The 25335-nt window shown below is 37.6% G+C and overlaps 1 protein-coding gene across 3 annotated transcripts in view; it reads left to right on the forward strand.

The window, feature by feature from the left end:
• Positions 1-25335, forward strand: part of SLC25A13 (solute carrier family 25 member 13) — a 96753-nt gene that overhangs the window by 68438 nt on the left and 2980 nt on the right. For all 3 annotated transcript variants that reach the window (XM_021538373.3, XM_021538374.3, XM_021538375.3), the window contains 2 exons: positions 11816-11956; positions 22052-22190. In XM_021538373.3, coding sequence (XP_021394048.1) covers positions 11816-11956; positions 22052-22190 — 280 coding nt within the window. The remainder of the gene's footprint in view (positions 1-11815; positions 11957-22051; positions 22191-25335) is intronic.

Consider the following 25335-nt stretch of genomic DNA (forward strand, 5'->3'; position numbering starts at 1 on the left):
CTCTACCACGTCACTTCTTTCCTGATGTGTTATTGCACCCACTAATTTTCACTTTTTGCAGTGATACTGGCTTTTTGAAATGGCAAAGACTGCTCATGCTTCTTTGAGTTCATAGCAGACGTAGGCTGTGTAATGTTAACTCAGTGCATAATGCATTCCTGAATGTAGGCTGTATTTAAAACCCACTAAGATTTTAAGAGTGTTTTTCTTGCACAGAGTAGTATCTTAATGAACAACTGGCGCATTACTGGGTAAATGATAATGCTTCACTACTTGGTCTAGTTCTGTCTGTTGATATTACAGCTTATTGTATCTGGTGTATTGATTTGTTCAAGCAAATGTAAATACTTTAGGTAAAACTAATAGTTGTTCAAAGACCAGTGCATTTTACAGATAAAGAGCACTGTTTATTTAAAACAGCTTTGATCACTGGGGCAGAGCAATGTTGGTGTATTTTTAATCTATCTTTGTTTCTGCTGTCATAAGACAGATGAGGTCACATTTTCAAGCAGCTTCTACCTGTGCCGAAAACTACAGTGTGCAGCAACTTAAAAGAAAAAATGCTTGTGTCTTAACCTCAGTAGGTGCAGAGATTTGTGCTGCATGTGCTTGCAGAAAGCAAGAACTAAGATTATCTGAGCCTCAGGGTGCAGTGCCTCGGTTGCATTGCAGGCTGAGAAGCCCTGGTTTTCTGTAATTCTCAGGAGATGGGGCAGGATTTGGCTGCTGTCTCACTGCTCCTTCTGTTTGATCACTGACCTGTTGTAGACTGCCAGGTAGGATCCCCTTGTTCTGTAACTTTAGGAGCATTCAGGGAAGAAAAAAAGAAGGGGAGGGAGAGAAGAATGTGGGTCTCTAAAGCCCTAAATAAAAAGCATGCTGTAAATGAAGGAAAAATGCAATAAAGCGCTTGCAGAGTAAAAAGTATTTGCCCCTTACACTAATAAAAAGTCTCATGAACATAGCAGCCATAGAGAATTCTGCAGAATTTTAATTTAAAATGTCATTTGATCTAGAGTTTTTATTTTACAGACTGCTGTGAATTTTTTAATGCAGTACAAAAAACACTCTTTACAGAGACCTGTCATTCATGAGAATGCTCCAGCAAGCTTTTTGCCAGCAGTTCATTGTAAACTAAGGATCTGCTTTAAGAGATAGGTGGTTTGAGATGTATTTTAAATGTGTTGTAAATGTTGGCTTGTCCTAAATTTATATTAACAGCATGAAGTTGTAGCAGTAGACGTGCAGTGGCAGAATGCCCTGCGTTTTCTTTTAACTGTAGTGCTCCACTTAAGGGCATAATTTGGTGCCAGGTAGATAGGTTGCAACTTGTCTCTTCTGCAGGTGGTCTTTTGGTTCTTTTGTAATTTTAAACCCAATTCAGACTAGCAACAGAGACTCTCATTATCAGCAGTTCCTAGGTTTTTTGGGGTGAATTTTTCTGTAATGGTGTAAATATATGTGTTAAATATGAGATGCCAAAGACATGCTTTTTCCTCTAGCTTTCAGCATTGTATTGGTCTAACTTTTTGTCCCCGAATAAGCCATTGTGAAACCTGTGATTTCATTGTGGAAGCAGCACGGACAGTGTTGAATGCTCGAAAATTGTCAGTCTTGGATTTTTACCTCATTTCACAATGTAGTAATTGCTTATGTGGGAGGCAAGAAGACAGGAGGGCATGATGTGTTAAAGTCTAAAAAAGAGAAGACAACTAAGATGAATTTTCTAAGACTCCTGCCCTATCACCTTTCCACGTTCTACATCTAACTCTCAGCTGGGATTGTGTTACAAACACAGATTTAAATTTTTCTTCTTCAGTGCTTCTGTTTCCTTGGAGTGTATTCATTGCTTATGCAAGAGCTGAGTGCTGGGATGCATGCTAGTTTGTAATGTTTTAAATAGCTGCTCTGTGAATATGGTATAGTAATAATAGCTAGGAAGGGAGGACAAGCAGATACTTGGATAGGTTGGGTTGTTCAGGAACACAAAGGGCTTTGAAGGGGTCAGTATCACCTGAGTAGCTCCACTCTGCTGTTTGCCCAACCATTGCCAGGCGTTGACTTTTAAGTCTCCAAGGAGTTCACTTTGCATCATAATTACTGTGAATTAGTACACATGGCTGACTTTTGCACTTGTAACTAAAGCTGATTGTTTCATTGAACAAGTCTTTTTCTGTTTTGTAAACTGTTTTCTCTCCTAAAAAAAAAAAAAAAGAAAGAAGAAAAGAAGAAAATAGATCTTTTATTTCATGACCTTGTGACACTTAATTCAGTTAACAGCCTGTTTCATAGCTTTTTATTATGTGAAGATGAAAGCGATAGGTTGGTTGAGATTTTTTTTTTTGAGACCCCCAAGAATAGAATTAAAAGTATAACCTCTATACTTAAGGAAGGCTGTTATGTAAATTGCTAGCACAAGATTTCCACCTCCTTTGTTTGTAAGAAATTTTCCTAATGACTGTAGTATTTCTTACGTATAAAAATCCATGTAGCTTTCAGATTTGCACAATGCCTGACACCCACCATGAACTCTGATCTCTGCTGCACATTTTGGACTCTCATCACTCATGCAAATTCTATATAGAGGTTATCATGATGAGGCTAGTAAAAATCTTCAGTTTAAAGGCATGGTGTAATGATGCTGTAGAGCTAAGATCTGCTGAGCATCTAAACCACAAAGCTAACTTAACCATATTGAATTAAAATGGACACATATATGCTGGGTTTGATTTCTGCTAATGCTATAACTCACTTTTGGAATTCCTTAGTAAAAGGATGTGTAAGCTTTAAGTACAACTTGAAATTTTTTGGGTTTTTTTGTAATGACAATAATATTGAAATTTCTGGAAGCTTTATTTCATGGTCTTTTACTTGATTTTATACTTGAAATAAAAAATAATTTAAAGTCATATCAAATTTAGCTGCTTGCTTTTTGTAATCTTAATTCACTTAAAGGCAGCTGTTGAAAGTAACCTGATTTTTTTTTAATATAGCATTATATATTAGTTTTATTTTTATGACTTAAATTAACACATGGAAATCTCTCTTTATAAAAGTATCATAAATACTGTATTTGGGGTTTTGAGACATTACCTTTAATGCTAACTTTTTGGGTGAGATAGTAGTTTCTCTTAGTACCTTAAATTAAGCAGTTCAACATTTAATGAAAAATTTACATTCGTGTAACTGGGAACAAGATGCAAATATGCAAAATAAATAATATAAAGCATAAAAGAATACTAAGAAAAACAGAAGGAGGATTATAGCATGACTAAAGAAATCGCTATATATGTTGCCTTGTCTGCATGCATTAATCCAATGATATCGGTAAACAGGAGGCGTAATTTTCAGCAAGAAAAGAGAACTATGTTTTGCTTTATTAACCGTTCCTTCTGCACTCCCTTTTCCTTCTGAGCACACAGTCTTTTCCTTCCCAGCTGCTCAGTGTGTGCTCACTATTAGCCAACTTAAATCATGTAGCACAGTACAATTACAGATCCCATACAGATCTGCTTTTGTTTAAATTGTCAAGGCAATTTTAGGCATATTTCGAGAGACTTTATAGGAATCATAATAAAGTAAAAATGTATTAGACCTGCTTGGGCAGCCTCAACTCTGCTATGGAACATAAAAATTAGATATGGTTAAGATGGAGTGCAAAATTGTGCCGAGAATTAATTTTTATATAGAAATGTGATGTGATATTCCACATGAATTGTGCCAAATAACAGATCCAGTGCAAATAGTTATATTAAGCTACTTAAAACATTTATTTTATGTTTCGGAGAGTAATAAAGATAAGTCCACATCTAAGCTACGTTTTCTTCGTGGCATTGCAGTGGAGACAGAGGGCGTATAAACTGCAATTCGCACATTTAGATCTCTTACTTTAAAAATTCAGACATTTGGAAGTTGTGGACTAAAGGAGACTGAAGGTGCCAATCTTGCTTTCATTATTATGAAATCTAAATATGTTAACCTTCAACTATATTTGGCAAGGGAAGCTAAGCTGTGGGTAAAATTAAACTGCACAGTATATATACCAGGGAGAAAAAAAATACCTCCATGTATAACTGGGGAAAAAAAAAGAAGCAAAAAACTGCTGTCACAGAGAGAAGTTTTGGTTTAGTTTATTGAGATAGATAAATTAAGAATGTCATCTTGATGATTGCTCTTATGACCTTTGACAGCAAAAGGCATATATCTCCTGAATGCTCTAGCAGATTTGTTCTCAGAGGTCTGTTCTCCCTGTGGCTGGGGATCCATTACTTTCAAGGAGAGTTCTACCTGCTTGTGTATGTCCAACCTTCACATCTGCTTTAAGGAAAACTTCAGAATCTCCTAATACATTATTTTTTCCCTTGATTAAATGTAAAGCTATTTTTTGTGCATAAAATTGATGTTGTTCAATAAATTATTTAGATTTAAATTCTGTTTAACATAATTAACATAATGTAGCTGAATATACTATAATTAATTAGGTATTTTTAAAGTATAGTAGTGTTCTCTGAGCCACTGTAATTGTAGTTATTTTCAGCATGCTGAATATCATTTAAATTAATTGTAAAATTTTTGGTAAAAAAACCCAGCTAGATCTGGACTTAAATTTTACTTCACATTTGCAAACTCACTGTATTTCAACTCTGCTCTGTTTTAATTGTCTCTGATAAATTTTCATCTAATTTTAGATTTAAGCCTTATGATGAGGTTTGGGAAGGTAACATACATTAACATGATAGCCCTCGCCAAGAGGCTGTACCAAAGGCTGGGAAAATTAGTGGTGTAAAGTTCCTGCTTCTCTTTGGTCTCACCCCACATTTTCCTGCAGGTTTGGATATTTTTAAAACAACAGTTTACTGAAATTTTCATCCATACCTACTTAAACTGGTGTTTCCCTAAATCAGTAATGAATTTCACAGAACTTGATTTCATTTAGTTTTGAATTTTCCTTTTGCATTAGTTAATCTAATTTAAAGTTTTTTAGACAAAAAGCATTTTTCCATAACAAATAAGGGATACTTTCTTATTTTGCTTTCTCTCTCTTCTTTCTTTTAATTTTCTTTCCCCCTGAAAAAGAAAGAGATAGAAAATTTTTCAAACTTGTTTTTTGAAATGTAAAACAAGGAGGATAGGTTTAGGTTGATAGCTTTCTGATTCTAGAACCAAACAATTCTGAATACTTAAAAAGTCCATTTTGTTCTAACAGACAGACTTACTTAGTATTAATTCAACATGAATCTTATTCATTTTTTCTCCTGTTATATTAGAAATAATGACTGCAAAGTTTTACATGAATGCACACTGCAGTTTAAGACATGGATTTGTTTTGACAATTATTTTTTATTACATATCCCTTTCTCCTTTTACTTCTTCTTTTACTGGCAGTAAAATATTACAATGTTTACCAGTGAAGGTTCAAAAAAACCCCAAATCCAAAAAGAAAGGCTCGAACTCAAATCAGGAATTAAAATCTAGCTTTCTGTGAGAAAAAGGAAGATATTTATGATGTCACAGTAATTTATGATGTGACCAAGAAATAATGGGTCGCAGTTTTAATACAGCTACCATGCCTTAGGACTTGAAAGGTCTGTAAATCATTAAATGATTCTACAGCTAGTCAAAATAGACAAGTAGAGCAGACAGAGCCAAACATTAACAGATTTGACAGGTCTGTAAGTTAATTGCTTTTATAATGCCAATCAAGTAGGCTCCACTTTGATTTTTTGGCTAGGCTTCTGAGAAGTGAATTACCTATAACGTGGAAAATATCCACAATTTTAATTTTTTTCCCACTGCAGACATGGTCAGTACTTATAAACAAACTATACTCCTGTTTGTTTCTGTTTAGGCAGGTCGCTAATGTTCTATTGTAGGACACTTCTCACAACTTGTATCTGAGTCTTGGAAATGCGATGCAGTAACAGGAACGTATTTCTGTTCAGACTAATTGCAGTTCTATTTATGAGCACTTTTATGTGAGGATTTGACAGAGCTTGCTTTACAGTTTAGGTGCATTTGGACATTAACAAGACTGTGATTCTAGCAGTGTTCGCTGTTTGAGCTGCACAAAGTAAAACCTTAGCCAGACCAAGGGAAGGCTGTCCTCAGAAAACAAGAAAGATTAGCTAGAGAAAAACAGAATTCTGCCTGAGCAGCATGAAAGCTGTTTCTGTGATAGGCTGATCAGGGTAGTGAAAAGCAGATGATTGAGGGCTCAGGAAGTCTTGTGATCTGAAGAAAAGGTATTTACTATATGAACTCCCATTGCATTATCAGAATGCTGTGTAGATAGGACCACAGATGAGAGAGCAAAAAATCACATGAGATAGCTTGTCTGGATTTTTGAGGCCTGGCTTTATGGAATGAAAAGGTAGCATAGAACCAAGCTTTTGAGAGCCCAGTGTGCTTTACTCTTGACATACAGTACCATGAAATTAAGGTGGTCACCTTTGAGGATCTGTTAGAAAAACAGTAATTTTAGAGTACTGTCTGTTACTTGGGAACTTTTCTGGTAACAGGAGCGTCCATAGTGAAATCCCCTCTGCAGCAGTTTGGCATAATTAATCTAATGCTCTTGGGACCTACTGCCATACAAACACCAAGACTTTTAGAGGTAGTTCGAAACACTGCAGTGGCACTCTGTAAATCTGGCTTCTCAGCCTTGTTCTGTTGTAGAGTTGGTATGTGGTTTTGTGGTAAATCATTGAACATTTCTGTGCCTTAGTTGCCCTTTATTATACAATGAGGATGGTAATTCTTCCATTCTTGAAAGCATTGGTACATTTTTAATTTAATTTTTTTATGACAACAAGCAATCTTTATTTAGTGTCTGTACTTTAGGAACCATGACTCTAATTAGGATTAATGGATGCTAGGAAATGCATAGGAAAACAAGCTGCGTCTGGAAACTGACAAGGAGTAAGGGCTTGGGACAGAGTATGATATGCAGTAGGACTGAATATGATAAACAGCTGACTAAAAATCTTGGAATTTGCACCTGCTTGTCTTTTATAGATTAAACAAGTAACTAAGACACGGTAGACAATTTCTTTTGCAGAGGTTAATTTTTGGTAATTGTTTAATATATTGCTTATGTATTTTTATGATAGCCATTAATTGCTATAATTGCTATCCCTGGGTGATATTGTTGAAAAACATTAACACTCTAATAGCAGTAGTAATCCTGTCTTCATCCATGAAATCATAAAAGTGGATATGTGATAAGTTGGATGGGATGCAGAAGAAACATCTAGGCTGACCCTAAAAGCTGTTACGGAGAGCAGGAAAGGGGCTACAATTTGAAATTGGTAGTAAGGTTAATTAGAGGATCAAGAACAGTGAATGGTCAGTAGCACTGAAAGGAAAAGAATCTAGTACTTTCTTCTGGAATGGTAAACACAGAATTTCCGTCTTTAATTGCAGGCTGTATTCTCTTCAGAGCATACAGCAAAGCTTTCAAATGGAGATGTGAAAGCCCGAGGAGAGTTGCATCTGGTGTGCTTATTTCTTAGTTAATCTCATAAGGGCACAAAAAGCAGTTATATTAAAAAGAACAGGAATTTATTCTCTCAGTGTAATGAGGGGGGTGAAAAACTGTTTATTTTCCAGCAAATTTATTGCAGAGTGATTTGAACACGAAGAAATAGAAAACATTTTGACTTCTTAAACTGAAATACTGTTAAGTGGTTGTTACTAAACCAATTTTTTTTAATTACGGAGTGGGCTTTATTTCTCCATGGACAAAAAAAGCCCAACCAATCCTCAACTATTTCTACTTCTTCCTTCTATTCTGTAAAGTAGGAAAGTAGCAGAAGACATGATAGACAGTACTGTATTACTGTGCAAGACTATACTGCCATCGAGAGGTGTTGGATGATATCATACCAATTTCAGAGTTGAAGAACGGCAAAATTGGAAAAACCCAGCTTATTTTTAAAAATTCACATGTGTTTGGGTGCATAGCTAGCTGACTTTGTTAAAGCACATTTATACATGTATGAATTGTTCTTGGATGACAGTGATATTTCCCTTTTATTTTCTTGCTCTAAATCAAACAAGACCGTAAGTGCTTGTGATTAGGTCAAATGTTAAATTCTTTCAGAATAATATGGGCCCTTTGTGGGCCCTTTGAGATAATTATCTGTACAGTACCTCTGGTTATCTATGCCTATAAATAACTCAAAATTGTAGTTTTTACTTTAATCACATGATAATAACTGAAAAGTAATAGATTTACTTATACAATCAGATCATTTGTTTAAAAAATGATTGGAAGATGAGATAAGGAATTCAGAGTTGAGGGTATTCAAGTTTGTAACTTCAGTACAGAAAAATTTGTGTTACTGGGAACCATCTGTATTAAACAGTTGATGTATTTGATTTTTCTGAAACTTAGTGGAGAAATCATTAAGCTTGAGCAACCTAAGCATCAATGATGTTTATTCAGGACAAAAAAAAAAAAATAGATTGCAAATTCTTCCCTTTGGGAGCTTATTTAAAAATTTTATAATTAAATACATTTTTGACTGCAAAAGCTAGCAGACCAGAAGGCAGTATTCTTCAACTTTTGGCCAAACAAAATGAATGAACAGGGTGATACAATGTCCTGAGGATGTTTTGTCTGGTTGGATTTTTCCATACCAGTTCATACCAGTACCTTAAAAAGCCTGGAAAAAAACCAGATTGATAGATTTCTTTCATTGCATTCACTATGCAAAAATTGAGAAAGAAGACAAAAGCCGTGCTATTGTGATTCAAGCTACTGATTTGGAGATGAGGATATCTGGAGACTCTTGCAATTTGTGAATGTTTGGGCAGGGGGGAAATGCACACACTGGTCATACAATTAAAGTGTCTCCCTCAAAACCCCTCTTGTAAAACCAGATTCATTGTACTTTCCTCTCAGAAGCACTGGGAGGAAATAAATTAATATTTATGAGACGCTTGCATTACTGTGATGATGAATAACACAATAGGAGTTACCAGTACTAGATAAGCAAGAAATCATTTCATTAGAGAGTACAGTAGCCATCTCCGGTTTGCTTCCCCCCATTTTGAGAGCAAGGAGCTGCAGTTACCAGCACAGATGCTCAAATAACAGAATGATCAAAGCTCCCCACCGAGCACTTGTTACCCCTGGCACTGCCTCTGCACAGGCTGATAAACCAGCCTGCCTCTGCATCAGGAGACAGGCAGGTGGTAGCAACCCTCCTACCGAGACCTCTGTCAGGTATTGTCTGGCTCATCGCTTTCAGTTATTCACCCTTTGATTTTTGGAGTATGGCTTAGATCAAATTCAGAGCATTGCAGAGGTTGTTCAGGGAGTTCTGGGATAGTATCTGGACAGTTTGGCTACATTTCACTGGAAATGACCAGTGTCTCTCTTCAAACTTGCTGTGTGGGCAGAAAAATTGATATTCCGTTTAGTACTGTCTGGTGCATGCAGGTCTCTGTTTTTAAAACTTTCAATGTAGCGAGCTTGATTGTTTGAAGTGGGTAAATAATAGCATCTATGTTTTTAAATAGCAAGCTGAAGCAGAGAAAGTCCTATGTGATTTAGCAAGAACAGCAAATGTCTAATGCTGGAAGTGTCTACACAGCCAGGTTGGACATCCAAATGTAGGCATTTCATTTGTGCTAGCACCTGGAGTACTTCCCATATGTTTGTCCTGAAATTATATTGTATTTAAATAATTTGCCTTTATTCTCCTTCAAAATCAGAGATATCTTTCTACTTCCTTTCTTTATAATGACATTCACTTATAAACATTATTATAGATTTTTGAATTGTTCCATGTTTTGGTGCACTAATAGTAATAATAATACTAATTTTGTACTAATATTTAATTTTGTTGTAATCTTTTAAGGTTTAATACGATTTTCCTGTAGTGAAAATTAAAGGAACATTTGTCATGGAGTCATGGCACAATGAACTGCGGGAATATCATACTGAGGGAATGTAGTTTAATTCTGCTAATAGATCAGTTGTTACAAGTTTTTAAGTAATGTGTTTTAGAGAATGGTTGTTGTATAACAAACTTGCAAATGAACATATCATTTTTTAAGAAAAAATATATATGTTTGCATGGGAGAATGCATAATAATTGTAATAGCTACACCAAAATTTTTATTATATAGGAATATGCAATTCTTCAAAGAATCTTTCCAGGATTCTTTTCTACTTATTTTAAGACTTTACAAGATGAGTAGACAAGTAAAAGAAAGGATTTTTTTTGTTTTGTTTTGAATGCTTACTTGTTTAACATGTTCCAGTTTAGGTGCAAAACTTATATCAGCATATATGCCAAATAATTTATCAGCCTAATTTTTGATTGCAACAAGAATAGCAGTTTTATATATACCAGGATTCTGGTTCAGTAAAAGCAGTTAAATTAAATTATGCCAATTTGAAAGTCAAAACCAGTTGAGTTACACAAGAGTATGCTTTTCCTGGTCAAAATAGGAAACACTTGGGATATTTTGGGGGTTATGTAAAGACTTTAATTTGTAACCACATTGTATATGCTCACTCCAAGTGGTAGACAAGAATAGTTGTTCGTGTGATTTGCCATTTCTTCAGCACATTAGTTGAACCATATTACTGTGTGTATTTTTTATTTTGAATGATAGTTAATCTGAGCTACAATTAATTTTTTTTAACACTGTAATAATTTTAAAAACACGTGCACATGGTGTTTACATGCTAGACATCACTACGTGCAAGTGCTTCTAAATGGTTATTTTATTTTACTAATTACCTTCTAGAACAAAATAGTTTTTTTGTTGTAGGGAGGGCGAGGGTTGCCCTTTGCATAATTTGTGTGATTTCAGAACCTAGAGAAGAGCATAGCTGTCATGCCACAGAATTACTTAATAGAAGTTAGAATGACAGTCTGTTGCATTTGAGCCAGAAGGAGTTTGAATTAATATTTTTTTTTAGTACACTTAGGTAACCTTCATATTACCTGTTTTTTTGGTTACAGATTTTTAGCTCGGGATCTTTCAGTATAGCAGAAAGGTTATGCCCTAGGTTACATATGATGAATGAGATGAACTTTATGAGAACCAGAGGGAGTCCAAAATGCTTGCCACCGTTGTGTTTTAAAGCAGACTTTCAGAATTGATTGAGTGGTGTCTTCCCAACAAATGGAGACTGAAACATTGAAAATATTTAGTGGTTCTTGGTTAATAGAATCCTTCAGTCTGTAGACCTTCTTTTCTTTAATGCCTGGTACCTAAATAATGATGTAGAGCTTAGGCTCTTGAATCAAACAGCATTTAATGGTACTGAAACTGGTAGTTCGGAGGGTTTTTTTAAAAAGCACAATATACTTGCTATTCTGTTCATTGGAATCCATGTATTCTTTGTTATATGAACTCATGTCAAAATCGGAAAAAGTTTCTGCCAGATTTCTACTCTTCAACAGTATGCTTTCACTTTCTATATACTGCACATCACAGCTGCTTTACTAGATACTAATTTTTTCTTTTACTTCATTACTTGTGTTATAGTGTTCTTGGTTTGTCAATATTGCATAACTTGGTGTTGGTGAACGTGTTCTTGCAAAAATAATTGAGCTAGTGTCTGATTTACTGCAGTGTCCTGCAGTGGCTGACCTGCTTCCTCTCTGTGTTTCCTGACAACTCATCTGGTGGGGGAGTAAGTTTCTTACCTTGTGAGATGCACTAAAACTCTTGACTGCTAATTGTTTAACTGAGTGCAGGAAGATTGAAAATGTCTTACCTTGAATGTAACAGGACACACACTGTAAACAATGTAGCAGGTTAATATATTGATTTCTGCTTTTAATTTCAGGCTGGAGGTTCTCAAGTAATCTTTACCAATCCACTGGAAATTGTCAAGATTCGATTGCAGGTGGCTGGAGAAATTACTACTGGTCCACGAGTTAGTGCTCTCAGTGTATTAAGGGACTTAGGTTTCTTTGGTCTCTACAAGGTATGTTTTTTAAAAATATTAAAAATAAACCTATTATAAATTTTCAAACCAACATATAATTTCATTGTTCTCACAAACTTTTATAGGTAGACACAATTTTACTTTTTAAAAGAAAAATTATGTGATATTATATCTTCATTTTTCATTTTTTAAGGAAAGAAACTGTCTCACCTTTTTGAGCATATGGTTTTTGTAAATCTTACTGAGATTTCTCACTTCAGCAGGTTTAAGGTTCATTGAATATGAATATTTGTGATTCCTGATATTCTGCCTGCTGGAAAAATAAGCTTATTTTCATCTGCGTGGTATAGACATTACAGTTTTGGAACTTGCTTTTGCTCTTCTGTAATTGATTCAACCAGCAACTTTCCCAGATGTCATCATTCATTTGGTGATGGGAATTAATTGCAGCACAATAATAGTGAAGAAATACAGACACTGGGAGCCCAGCATAAAAATAAACTCCTAAAGCAAGCTTCCCCTTGCTTCTTGAGAAGAATATTTTCCCCAATTATACCACGAAAAGCTGCCTTTGTGAGCTACAGACTACAGTTCTGCTTGCTATATTACTGTTTTCACATAGATACATAAATACATAGAAGTCAAGTTAGGTTTAATGTTGGCAGCAGGAATTAAAACATCTTCTGAATGTTGAATCTAATAGGATATATGCTACAAATAATTTAAAGTATTAACATACTTTTAGGATGTCTTCTACTTTTAGATGAAGGAGATTAGATATGGGGGAATATGAAAAGTCTTGAAGTACTTTGAGATAGCCACTACACTCAAGTATTGGAACAAAAGTTGTAACAGATACCATATACTGCAGAGCACTGTGTGGTGTTGCTTCAGACTCTGCAGCCTACAACTCGGGAGAAAGCTTTTGTACTTCCAATTTGTCCCAGGATTTCTAGTGAAGCAGGCAGTATTCCTCCATTTCTTATTTACAGCAGTCCAGCCATAAATTGAAGATGCTTCAAAAGACACCAAATGAGCTCCATCCCCCTCCTCCCCAGTACTTAAATTCCATCTGCTTTTTAAAACATCTAGTTTTAAATTATTCTGTTCACATTACAAAGAGGGAGCCTGCCCATGAGAACGTGTCTGTATGTTTTGGCCTGGAGAGAAGTTGCAGGTCTGAATAGGATTTAATGGGGAGTTGTTTTTCCCTTTAAATTGACTTGCTAATTTTTTAGGTGTTTTACTGAAGCTGAGGCTATTGTGTAAACTCCTAGTAAATGGCATTACTGTATTGATCAGATTAACATTTACAACTGAAAACAGGGATTTTGTAAAGAGCCTACTTCCCTGAGGCTGTACAGGAATGAAGGTCAGCTACTGACTTTTACTTGGACTAGCAAAAAGAAAACACAAAATGAAACCAGTGATGAACTAGATTACTAAAGTAGCAATTTTTTGATTTTTTTTTTTCTCCCTAAATACCTGCTCCTGGTGGTTGAGCAGAATTTGCTACATTTTTCCATTTTTAATGGCATTAATATCTTGGGTTGTATCATGAGCTATTTCTATCCACTAGAGTAAATACTGGTGGATACTAGCCAGGACTACACATGAACCAGAGCTACTTACAGCACTAATTGTTGCATTGAAACAATTATTTAATCACAAGACACAGTTTCAGTGCTTCATTTATTGTTGTCCCTGCTTCTGTCTCTCTCAACCCCTCCACCCCACTTCCTGTGTTCTTGTCCTTTTGTATGTCGTTAGCATTCATTGCCTACAAAAACTTGAGTGATTTGACAGAACTGGAGAATTTAGCCTGGCAATGAGGGGCACCCACTGAGCACAGACCATGTCACAAGGCTTGTGTCCAAGGGCATCCTCAGTCACAGCTAGGTGTGTAATTGGACAGCTTTGTGCTGTTTTCTACCAAACATTTGGGACTACAGCCAAAGAAAAATGGCAGTCCTATCTGCCCCCTTTCCTGTGTGCCAGTCAGAGCATTTGTGCACCCACATAATGATCTGGAGCAAGAAAGTCATAAAACCTCCTCCACCTTAGGGCTTAGTTTGTTTTGAACCCAGACCAGCTCACTCTGTAGCTCCTCAGGATAGTTGTACCCAGTCAAAGGGAGGAATGGCTGTGGCATGGGGAGCCAGTGTGTCTCAGAAGAGTTTTAAAGTGCCTTGTGGTGCTTGTGGAGCTGCAGTGTTGGAGGCCAAAGCAGCCCTCTCCTGAATGCTTGTGCTGGAGTTGGCAGTGTTTGTGGGGCCAGGCAGATATTAACAACTCATTGCATCAGTCATCAGCCCCAGTAAATGTTACCCAGAGACATCAATGGTTTTAAATTAATTTCAGATGAGACTTGATGTGATAGGTGCTGCCTTCTTTGGTGGTGCTTCTAAATTAATGAAGTATAATGATAAAGTGGACATCAAATAATAATGAATCTTCTGATAATGAGAACCAAAACATCTTGGTATGCTTGGAATGTTCATACTCTTAACAAGTCAAATTAGCTTTAAACTATGAAGTAGGAATGAGGATTTTATGACTATCTCAATACTTCTCATGTTGCTCACTCTAACAACTCTTCCATTTGCATCTGAAGTCTTTGCTTTAGCTTTGTCTTTCGTGTCTCAAGGCACAAGACTTGTATCTCAAGCCCTTAATGTACTTACTTTAGTAGACCTAGTTATGAGTCTGCCGTGGAGGAACAAGAATAGATAGTTATTATAGAAAAATAATTTTATTTGGGAATCTTGAAGTTCCTTTGTAGGCTTAATGAGCCTTCATGTAACTATTCCAGCTGTTTAAACACTTGTCTATCTTAGCCATGTCTTAAACTTTAACTGATTGACTTTCTTCTGCAAGTGTTGAAAGCAGAATTTTAGACTTTTAATTTCAGGAATTTTGATTTTACATAAATTAATGTATTTTTTGGTTTTAAGTTTTATTTACCACATGGCAAGGATTACAGTGAAAATTCTCCTTTCCTAGTTCAGAGAAAAGTCATCCCTGAAAGCTGTCCTTACCACTACAGATCCATCTGGCATGTTCTGCTTAGTTTCCATGAGTAGTTTATGCTGAAATTCAGGTGAAAATCTGCAGGAGTCCCATGTAGTAGTCAGCAAGGAAGAGTGTATTAATTATAAGTGCAGCCTGGAGATGTGAAGGGTTAGTCTTAGCTTCATGAGGCAAATTCCTGCATGTTTTAACAAGATATACTGCTTCTTATTTGAATTCTTATATTTTGTATTATTTTCTACCTATGAAGCACTTCCTGTGGATTTTAAAATAAAAGGCCCACACTTCCTAATGTAGTTAATTTCAGTGCTCCTGTCTTGCATTAACAGATAAAACCAAGGCACAGACAGATAAATCTTATGTCTCATGTCAACAAATTAACAAAGGAAATGTAAACCCTTTTTGCATCCAGCTGAGTGAATCTTGTATTGATTATGATCATAATTATCCCTGCACTCTAGTCTAAATGCATATCCTTTGAGGATCACTGAGAAGAAGCTGGATTGCATAGTTTTAGTGTCCCTCTGTATAAGTGAGAGTAATATTCTTTTGGGTCATTCATTGGCATATTAATATGCTACTTTACCATGCTACGACAGAAACAGTTCACTGTAGTACTGTGCTGAGATCTCTGCTCTGTGCTTTCTCTACTTGCAGACTTGATGTTAGAATAATTTTTGTTGAGAGCCAATCCTGGAGGTCACCTGGGCAACCTGACCAGGTATTTGACCATCTTTATGGTTTAAAAGCAAACGCAGAAAAGAAAACATCCCACACCTCTTTTCTTATGACTAATTGAATTGGCCGTGTTCAAGCTTCTGATCCTTCCACTGTTCACCTCCTCCAGTTTTCTTTCCCTGCACTCTCCTTTAAGTGAGCAATAAGGTCTCTCCCTAGCCTGTTTGTCTCAGAGTTGAGCACACTGAGTTCCTCTTTTATGTGCCATGGACTACACTGCTGGCTTTATGGCCCCACACTGGACTCACTCAAGTGTGAAAACATCTTTCTTGTATGGGAGAGAACTGGACACATGGCTCCAGATGTGGTCTCAGCAGTGCTGAATGGGGGGCAATAATCACTTCCCTTGCAGTCTTGCTACTGTAGCCCAGGGTATGGCTGACACAGCATCATCCAGACAGTTTCTCCAAAGATGCTTTCAGCCTGTATCTCCTGTATGAAGTTATTGCTGAACAGCAGCCTCTCACTACAGCACACTATTTTCCCAGTTCTGCATCATCAGCTGAGAGTGCAGCTCATGTTCCACTGGTTTAGCTGTGGGATATGATGACAGACCGTTTCAAAAGCCAGGCTTTTAGTCAAGGTGTACAACATCCATTGCTCTCCCCTTATCCACAGGTCTGGCAAAATGGTTGTTTAGCTGTGATTTGGTAAATCTGAATTAGTTGTTCCCAATATTTCCTTTACTCTTCATATGCTTGGAAATGGCTTCCAGGGACATTTGCATCACAAACCTCCCAGGAAAGAGAGGTATGCCCAGACATCTTGTAGTTTCCCAGATCTTCCTTCTTACTCTTCAAGATGGATGTGATGTTTGTCTGTTCTAGTTACCAGCATGCCCTTGTCTGACTTGACCTTTTGAAGGTAGTAACAACCTCACAAAGTCATCAGCCAGCTGTCTCAGCACCACTGCAGGTTTCTGTTTTGGTCTCAAGATTGTGTAGGTGCTCCAAGTGCCTGTCTGCAAGTAATGCAAACTTTTCTGGTAAACTTATGGAGCCGAGGGGTCTGGGGATAGATATTTTCAGGTAAAAAGCAAGACAAAGGTAATTTCTGTGCTTTTTCCATGTACTTTGTCACTAGGTTTTCTGCCTCCATTGTGCAACAGCCTCAAAATTTATTTAGTTGCCCTTTTGCTGCTGATGTGCTTACAGAAACTTTTTTATTTCCCCTTCACATCCCTTACTCCAGCTGATCCTTGGCTTTTCTGTCTCAATTGCTGCACACCCAAGCAGTGGTTCTGTATATCCTGGGTAGCCCATATCCACCTCTGCTTCCCTTTCTCTTCCTTCCTCAACAAAGAACTAAAGAGCAGTAGGTCTGGGATCATAATGAGTACAACAATTTACAGTCAGCGCTTCCTCCTAGACTCCCTGTGCCTTCACTGGGTGGTCACATATTAGCCATTCTGTAATGATATGCAGCTTAGAAATAAAATGCATGTTAATTCCAGCAGTAAAAAGATTTGATACATACAGCTTGTTAAGCTGATGGCTGGGTTGAACCCCTGTAGTTCTTTAAAGCTAGAAAGCAATTTTCTTTCCTGTCTTTGTCTAAAAATCTGAACTACTTGTGTAAATAAGTATTTTAAAAAACTGTACTTCTCAAAATCCAGATGCTGCTTAGGGGAGGCATATAACACCACTTTTGAAGAGGGAATTTATTTCCTCTGTTTGTGTTTTTTCTCCCAGTAATCTTTACTGTGAAAGCACAAGGGCATTGAAGCTTGTGGCTAGTAAATTCTTTAGCTAATTCTTTAGATACTCTGCAGGTCACAACTATTCTTAAAAATATAGAGACAAGATATCACAGTCAGGGAAAATATCACTTAAACTAATGCAAAATGTAATTTGTGTTGGCAGAAATGGGAAAGGATACTTTTCTGTTTTTCAATATTTTTAATAGATTTAATTTAATTCCTAGTCACAGTTGAATTTGAAGTAATCATCTGAGATTAGATAATACATTTTCTGTCTTCTGCCTGTCTTACAACTTAATATGAATAAAGTCCCGTTAAAGTCAGTTGAATTTATATTGTATTTGAAAGACATCTTTCAAGTGTCCATATAAATAAACACTGTAAGTATACCTACTTATTTTGTACATCACAAAAACTCATGTCCATATAATATCTGCCATAAAATGTTTAATATATTGTTACTCCTCTTATACATAATCATTCTGAATAGTGCTTTACAGCATAACAGACAGTGCCACTTCATAATTTTGCACAACAAAGTTATTCTGTATCCCAGGAAGACAGTAAATAATAGAGTGGTAAATGAGTCTTCAAGGAAAGGGTATGCTGGTTGTGGTAATGTTTATTTTTATAATTACTACAAGGTATTTAGCTCAAGTTTGTGCTTTGCCTGATACTGCCAACACAGTTTTCATTTCCAAACCTAGTCAGAAAAGCTTCCAAAAGTCTATTCTCCCTCCTCTCCCTTACCCCCAAATGCTTCTTAAAGAAGCTTCTGGTGTGTTGACCTGGAAAGTGTAATCTAGAGTGACAGGATGTGTACCAAGCTCTCACCTGGTTCCCTTGATAACAGCTGAGCTATTTCATGTTCTGGAGCTGAGGGTTTACAGCAGGATGATAAACACATGAAAGACAGTAGTAAAAGTTTTGAGTTACATTTTGCATCCACCATGCCTATTTGTGACTGTTCTCATATGTGAGAACCTGCTTTTCAGAAATTTCCTTTTAAATTAATCAAAAAAATGCCCCTTCAGCTAAAACAACTGTATTTTTTCCTGAATTGAAATTGCTGGTAGAGCATTTGAAATCAGCATTTTATTCTTCTAATATGATGTTCTAAATGAATTTCATAATTTGGTTGGTATAAATATATGTAAATAAAAACCTATAGTAGCTTTTAAGGTAATGCCATTTTACAGTGGAAAAAAAATCTAGCCCTTGAAAGCAAATATCAGTAATCTTTGACTGACTGTTACAAAACCTGATAGATGCCGTTAGGGCTCAGATTCCAAAGGGTTAAGTCTGTAGTAAAACCCAAGAAGAATGCAAAATGATCAAGAAATGACATGCTGCCTATTGTTTGTAGCTATAGGATCAAAATAACAATTATACATGCCAAATAAATTCTAAACCTGTAAAAGAGAAAAAGAGGGGGTGGCTGTAAGTACAGGTGCCAGAAGCATTAAATAACTCTCGCAGACAAGGTGCACCACTGTTGTCTTGAATGCTGCTAGGTTCCCCCAGTCTGGCATTTTTCCCCCTGCACTAGACAATGTGCATTCACTGCAGGAGACTAGGCTAAGCCTGCGTCTCCCAGACCTGCCGGCTCCTTCTGCCCAACCCGACACAGAGGTGCCTTTGTCAGTATAATTACCCTCCCCTTGTAGTAGAAATAGTTTGTTTAGAGACTTATTTGCAGGTAGAGCTGGTATAAGCAGGAATTAGCATGCTAAAGAACCTGCCCCAGCACTGACTTGGGTTTATTTATCCAAATCTTTGACAATCAGGGTTTTTTTCCCTTGGTTGGTTTATTCAGTGAGATACTATCCGAGATTAAGAGCTTTAAAGTTATTAAAGAGATTGAAGATGGGAGCCAACTGGCTGTTGTGCGAGGAAGGCGCATGTCCCGGTGTGTAGGATCTCCCAACAATTTCATGCCTGGCAGGTCTGCACCTTGGCTGCCAGAATAAACTCGGGGTGGATGCTCCTTACTGCTTTCTGGGGATTGATTAAAACTCCCTTTGGCTTTCAGCACGTTGTCCACATCAAAAAGGTGCGAGAAGTAAAATAAATGTTTCTTTTGCTTTTCAAGATACTGTGGCCAATCTCCCTAAGCCTTCCTAATTGGCCTAGGCTGGTTGCGGATGATTAACTTGAAGTTATATGGGGCCTGCTTTAAACATGCTTTCCCAGACTTTAAACGGAACGATGGGGGGAAACTTTAGACTCTTGCGATGCTGGACCAGAGCCAAGCCTGGTTATTATTAAAGTGGATCCAAGTTTTGATCCAGGTTTTGTTTACACTGAGCCAGCTAAGTTGATGGACGTCCTTCCTTCTTTGCATACCTGAATATATATTATTGGTGATATTAACAATATAACACTTCTGCCACATGAAAAAGAGCTTTTTAATGAAGGGGGAGAAATATTAGCAGCTCATGTTGAACTGAGAGTTGCTTGCATTTGGACTTTATCGACTTGTGTAAGTTATTTTAACTATATCAGGATATTTCAGGATGTGCAAAAAATGCAAAGGAAAAAAATGTGTGCAGTGTTTAATGATATTGCAAAGAAAATAAAAGTAATGTGCCCTGAGGGCAAAGGCAGTGAGGAGATTTGCTCTCAGGAAACGTATGCTCTAAAAATAAATCTTTGAAGAAACCATGTCAGTCTGTGAATGTTTCAGTAGTGAGTCTCATAATTTTTCTCTGAAGTAAATACAGTGCAGACATTTGATCCTCAAAATGTTGGGTTTTTTCATGCAGAAGTTGGTAAAACCCTAGTCTTGTCGATGTGAAGATTAAAGGTAAATTGTTAAACAGGATTCTGTTGCATGAGAATTCAGAATCCTTGTCTCTTTTGAATACAAAATAATTCACCCTCTCTGTGTCCTCGAGGTAGGGCATAAGGGGCAGAGCAGCACCAACACCAGTGCTTTTTGAGTTCCTTTCTGGCATTTTGTTTATTGTCTCTAGAAAGGCACAAGAACCAGTGTAAATCAGACATCCAACTGAGTGAGAAGCCAGAGGTTTGAACTGCAGAAGTCATTAACCTCCAAAGGGAGAGTCAGGGGAAGTGGCTGGTACTTAGTCTGAAAACATCAAGAAATAAGCTGAGAAAGTGTGATGGAAAGCACATCAGTGCCTACTGCGCTCCCTGTGTTCAGTAGCTGAGTCTGTGACACACAGAAAGTTTGGCTACAAGATCTAATGGCTTTTTTAGATAAATCTTTATTTTCTCAGAGGCAGTCTCTGACTGCCAACTGCACCTTATTAGAGTCTTCTGAGAAGTACCATGCAGGACCTGGTTATCTTGTCACACGTCCTGCTGCTTTCCCCTGCCTTGCTTCGTGGAAAGGCAACTTCACGGTTTTTCTGGCACCTTGCAGCTCTTTTATCTTTGATAACTAGCATCTAGGAGAAGTGCCATATTTTAACTGGTATTATAATACAAGCTAAGCTTACAGATGTGTCCAGGCATATCATTAGATTTAATTAAAATATGTGAATATTAACATGTCCCCTGTGAAATGTCTGGCACTAAGCCATGTGCTAGTAGAGCAGTGAACAAGAGAAGTACAGTAGCAAGAGCACCCCCAGGGTTTGTGGATGAACCTCAAGCAGTTTCACCAGGTCTCCACCCTTGCTTCAAAGAGAAGAGGCTTAGGCTCATCCATGAACCATTTCTTTCTCAAGCTTGAAAGATTTTACCTTTTTCCCAAGCCACCTCTTGATTGTGCTTTCCTCCTGGTCTTAGTCCTGGCAGGCTCTGGTGTCCTCTGGATCTCCATTCTGAGGAAAGGCAGACTGCAAATCCCTGTTGCTGTTGGAGCATGGATGCTATTTGATATTTTATTTTGATTGACCTTCCCTAGTGGCCTTTTTTGCTTTTCCCCCTGCTTGAAAAACATTTGATTGCTTGCCACTACCCGAAACATTTCCTTTCCTGTTTGCTTCCCTCTTAGATTTGAAACCAGCTGTATTGCTGGTAGCTTTATTGGCTGATTGTGCTCCTTCCACAAATTGATAGCAAGGCAAATTTAGCAGTTAGAGATGAAAGTTATTGAAACAAACTGTATCTCAGATAACTTGTACTTTAAAATTCACAAGCAAATCATGCTGTTACTGTTCTGCAAAAAGACTTGCTGTTAATTCCCCTATTCCCTCAATATATGTTGGATTAACAGTTATAGTGCCTGTATAGAGGTATGGACTGGGCACTGCTTTCCCTGGAGTATTAATCTAAAGTGGGATGAGATGTGACAGACCTATCGTGGAGCTCTGTTTCAAACACTTTTTAAACCCTCACTACAGGTTCATGGCTACAAGGTCAACTATCTAAAGTTCTCCAAAGGTGTTTTCAGAGTTGACTCAAACATGTGGTATTGTCTCCATTACCAGCACATAACTACAGTACCTCAGAGTGAGGGAGAAGAAGTAGACAAGATACATACAATGACAGAAATCAGTGAACCAAGAAAAAAACGCAGAGACACTCCTCAGTAGGAGGAAATACATGAATCTCTCAACATTTTGAGGGAGAAATTGCTTTTTCTTTAAGCCCTTTGCATCAAACTGAAAAAATACAGTGTTACTCTGTTCTCTGATATTCATGGTTCATCATGGTAAATTTGCTCATTCTCAAAACTTGTTCTTTTTTTCAAACAGGGTGCTAAGGCATGTTTTTTGCGTGACATCCCCTTCTCTGCCATTTACTTCCCCTGTTACGCTCATCTGAAAGCTTCATTTACAAATGAAGATGGGAGGGTTAGCCCTGGAAATCTGCTCTTGGCTGGATCAATAGCTGGTAAGTGCCCAGATTTCTTTTTTTCCTGGCTCTATACTGCTGTGGCAGCACAATAGTTATGGCAGTGACAAAAATAACAAAAATTCTCAAAATTACTATATGCAATAATACTGGATTTTGCAGCGTCATTGCAGAAACAAAGTTACCTATGCTGTATAGTAAGTTGAAGATACTGTAAGTTCCTTGGTATAATCATAACATTCAGAAAGCAAAATAAAGGGAATATAAAGGTTTTTGCTGATTTTTTTAAAAATCATTTATCATAATTCTTTGTGAAGTTACTGTGCTGGTTTTAGCTGTGTCTCACTGTCAGGTAATGTTTTGTTGTAATTATTTATAAACAAAACCATGGGATTCATAAAATTCTTTATGATCAAGTGAATTTTGAATTTTGGTATATATAGTCCAGAAGCTACACTGGAAGTACAGCTCTTCAAACACAATGATATAACAGTGACAAAATGATGACAGTATTTGCTACCCTCGGTATCCCACTGAAGTTACTTGGCTTCTTGAGGATTTTACCATTTTTATTTTTTAAATATTAAACAAAGCAGAAGATCTTGCAAACATTGCTGCAATGCCACAGGTTACTAATTCCTCACATACCCAGATATGACAGAGGTGCGGAGTGTGGTCTTGAGCACTTGGTTGTTTTAGTCTGCTGCATTGCAGACAGAAGAGCCCAAACATGCTTAACTTCTCACACATTAATTTAGCTTGAGTGTGCCAGAGCCTAAGGGAGGAGACAGAGGCTTTGTACTGCTCAGCTTGCCCTTATCTGCTGCATGGCTGGTCCCCCCCGCAGCTTCTTCACCCAAGGGGACCACCACTTGGTAGCTGTCTGCTGGAGGGGGCAGCTTGAGCGTCCTTCTCCTGCATTGTCCATGGTTTCCCCTCTAGGAAACAAGCAGGCTTGCAAATTTGTGCAACAGGACCTTTAGGGGAGTGTGTAGCAAGCAGAGGGCTCAAATCAGCTGGTATTTCCATCGTGCTTATCAGGGCTGCTTGGTCTCTCCAAGCTGCACCCAGGTTCCTTCTCTGGCCCCTGGCAGACTGCTGTGACCTGCCAGGTGAGAAAAATGATGGAATGGCATGAATCCAGTACAGACAGGTGGTTTAGCAATGTTTTCTCATTTAATTTTAAGCGTTCTTCTCCCTGAGAAAACTTCTTGGTCATAATTATACACAGGGCTGTGTTTCTTTGAGAGCAAGGGCCTTTTATAGCCAGTATCTGGTCTGAGAGAGCAGCTAGATCAGTTGTTTTGTCAGGTTGAGGCATATTGATCTCTATTCAGTAGCTCATAGTCCAAAGGAATTGAGCTGGCACTAGCAAAGCCAGCTGTGTTCCAATGACTGCTGCTCAAACCCCCCTTGTCCTCTCCCCTCCCCCACCCCATTCCAAAGCCAGGCTCCAGACCTTCCACCAGGAGCTTTTACAGCCAGCTTATTTCTTACCCATTTTAATGGAACAAAACAATTTTTGAACTTTAGATCATATTTACAGACTTGAAACATAAGATGGCATTTTTAAGCCAAGTAATTTCTTAGGTCTTCCTATTTTTCTCTTTCTAGGCATTGTCAGGTGATTGCAGACTGAGATAACCATCCCTTTGAAGTTCAGGCACAGAAGCAGTCTTTATTGTTGCTGATATGGCTCACCAATCTAGTTATAATGTGAATTTTATCCAGTGCTGTCTGTGAATCACATCCTAGGTTAACTCTCATGAGCACATTACAGTGTTAGAGATACAACACTCATCATACTGTTTATAAAACCAAGAAATTTGTTTTATTGGGTACATGTGAAGTGTGATGGGGGTGCACGTGTCCACTGTTTTGCCAAAAGAACGTCAAGGGAAAGACAGAACAAAACACCCACCACTTCTGAAAAGCTGGCTTTGGTCTCTGAGCGAAGTCCCTTCTCCAGCCAGGGATCTCACCTGGTCATCAGACTTCAGATGTGTGCATGAGCTCTGGCTGCATGTGGGAAACTCTCCCTTCCCACACACAGCCCAGAGTGCTCAGATATTCAAGCTAGCCATATTCAGATGTGCATCTGTGTCCTTTGCCAGTGGGTATTGCTTGTACTGCTTACATCATCTTCCTTTCCATTGTGGTTGGGGTCACAGGCAACACATGTGTCATCTATTTTGATCTACTTCTGGTTTTCAGATGTCTCAACCTGTTGTGCCGTAGCATATTCTGAGATGATTCTAATACTATCTGCAGGATCTCTCCTTAATTTGCTCTGTTTGCTTACTGCCTCCATGAAGTTCTCCTCCCCTAGCTCCTTTTTATTCTTGTCAGCTCCTGCTGAGCTATTTGTCACATTCTGATTGTAAGCTTCTCTTGGCAGCAATCTGTAACTTCGATTTGTCTGTAAATGCTTTTGTCCTGTACACATAGTTCCTAAAGAAAGGATTTTAAGTATCTCAAGTGCAAAATATCCTCAATAATATGGAGTGAGGGATAAGGAGATGGAAGTCAACCTGTAGTATGAAGAATTGTTACTAAGTTCTTTGGTTTTCATGAAAACACTGGTTGGCTTTTGAAGGACAAAAGTCTGACTTTAAATTGAAGACTCAAGCAATATCCTGGTGTGGGTAAAGCTAAGCAAAGAGGAATTTCGGTGTTTTTGGAGTTCAGAAGCCTTGACTAGGTTTTAGTGCCTGCCAAACAGCCCATGCTTACACTGAGTGTGTGCTCAGTGTATGAGTTATTTCGGGTGATTTGATCTCTTGGAGCAGTCTGCAGGAAGGGTGCTATGGAGCTTGAGGCCAGACCATGCTGGTTTGGATAAAATTTGTTACAAAATTATTGAGCTGGGAAAAAAAAAAAGGAAAGGAGATTTATGCATCTACATCTAACCGAGCTGGTTTGGAGCAGATGCAGAATGGAAAAGTAATAAAACCCTGAGAGACAATGTCTTCTGGGTACAGTCTTTGTGCTTTACTTTGATTTTTTTTTTTTTTTTTTTTTTTTTTTTTTTTTTTTTTTTTTTTTTCCCAATTCTAAACATGCCCCAAGTTTAGATAGGAATGATTTTAGAAATAGCACTCATTGGTAATTTGGTATGTTTTACTTTCAGTTGAACATCTGCCAGGGTAAATTTAAATCTTCCTCCACATATTCTGCTGAGGAT

This window comes from Lonchura striata, chromosome 1 (assembly GCF_046129695.1).
Source record: "Lonchura striata isolate bLonStr1 chromosome 1, bLonStr1.mat, whole genome shotgun sequence".
Lineage (NCBI taxonomy): Eukaryota > Metazoa > Chordata > Aves > Passeriformes > Estrildidae > Lonchura > Lonchura striata.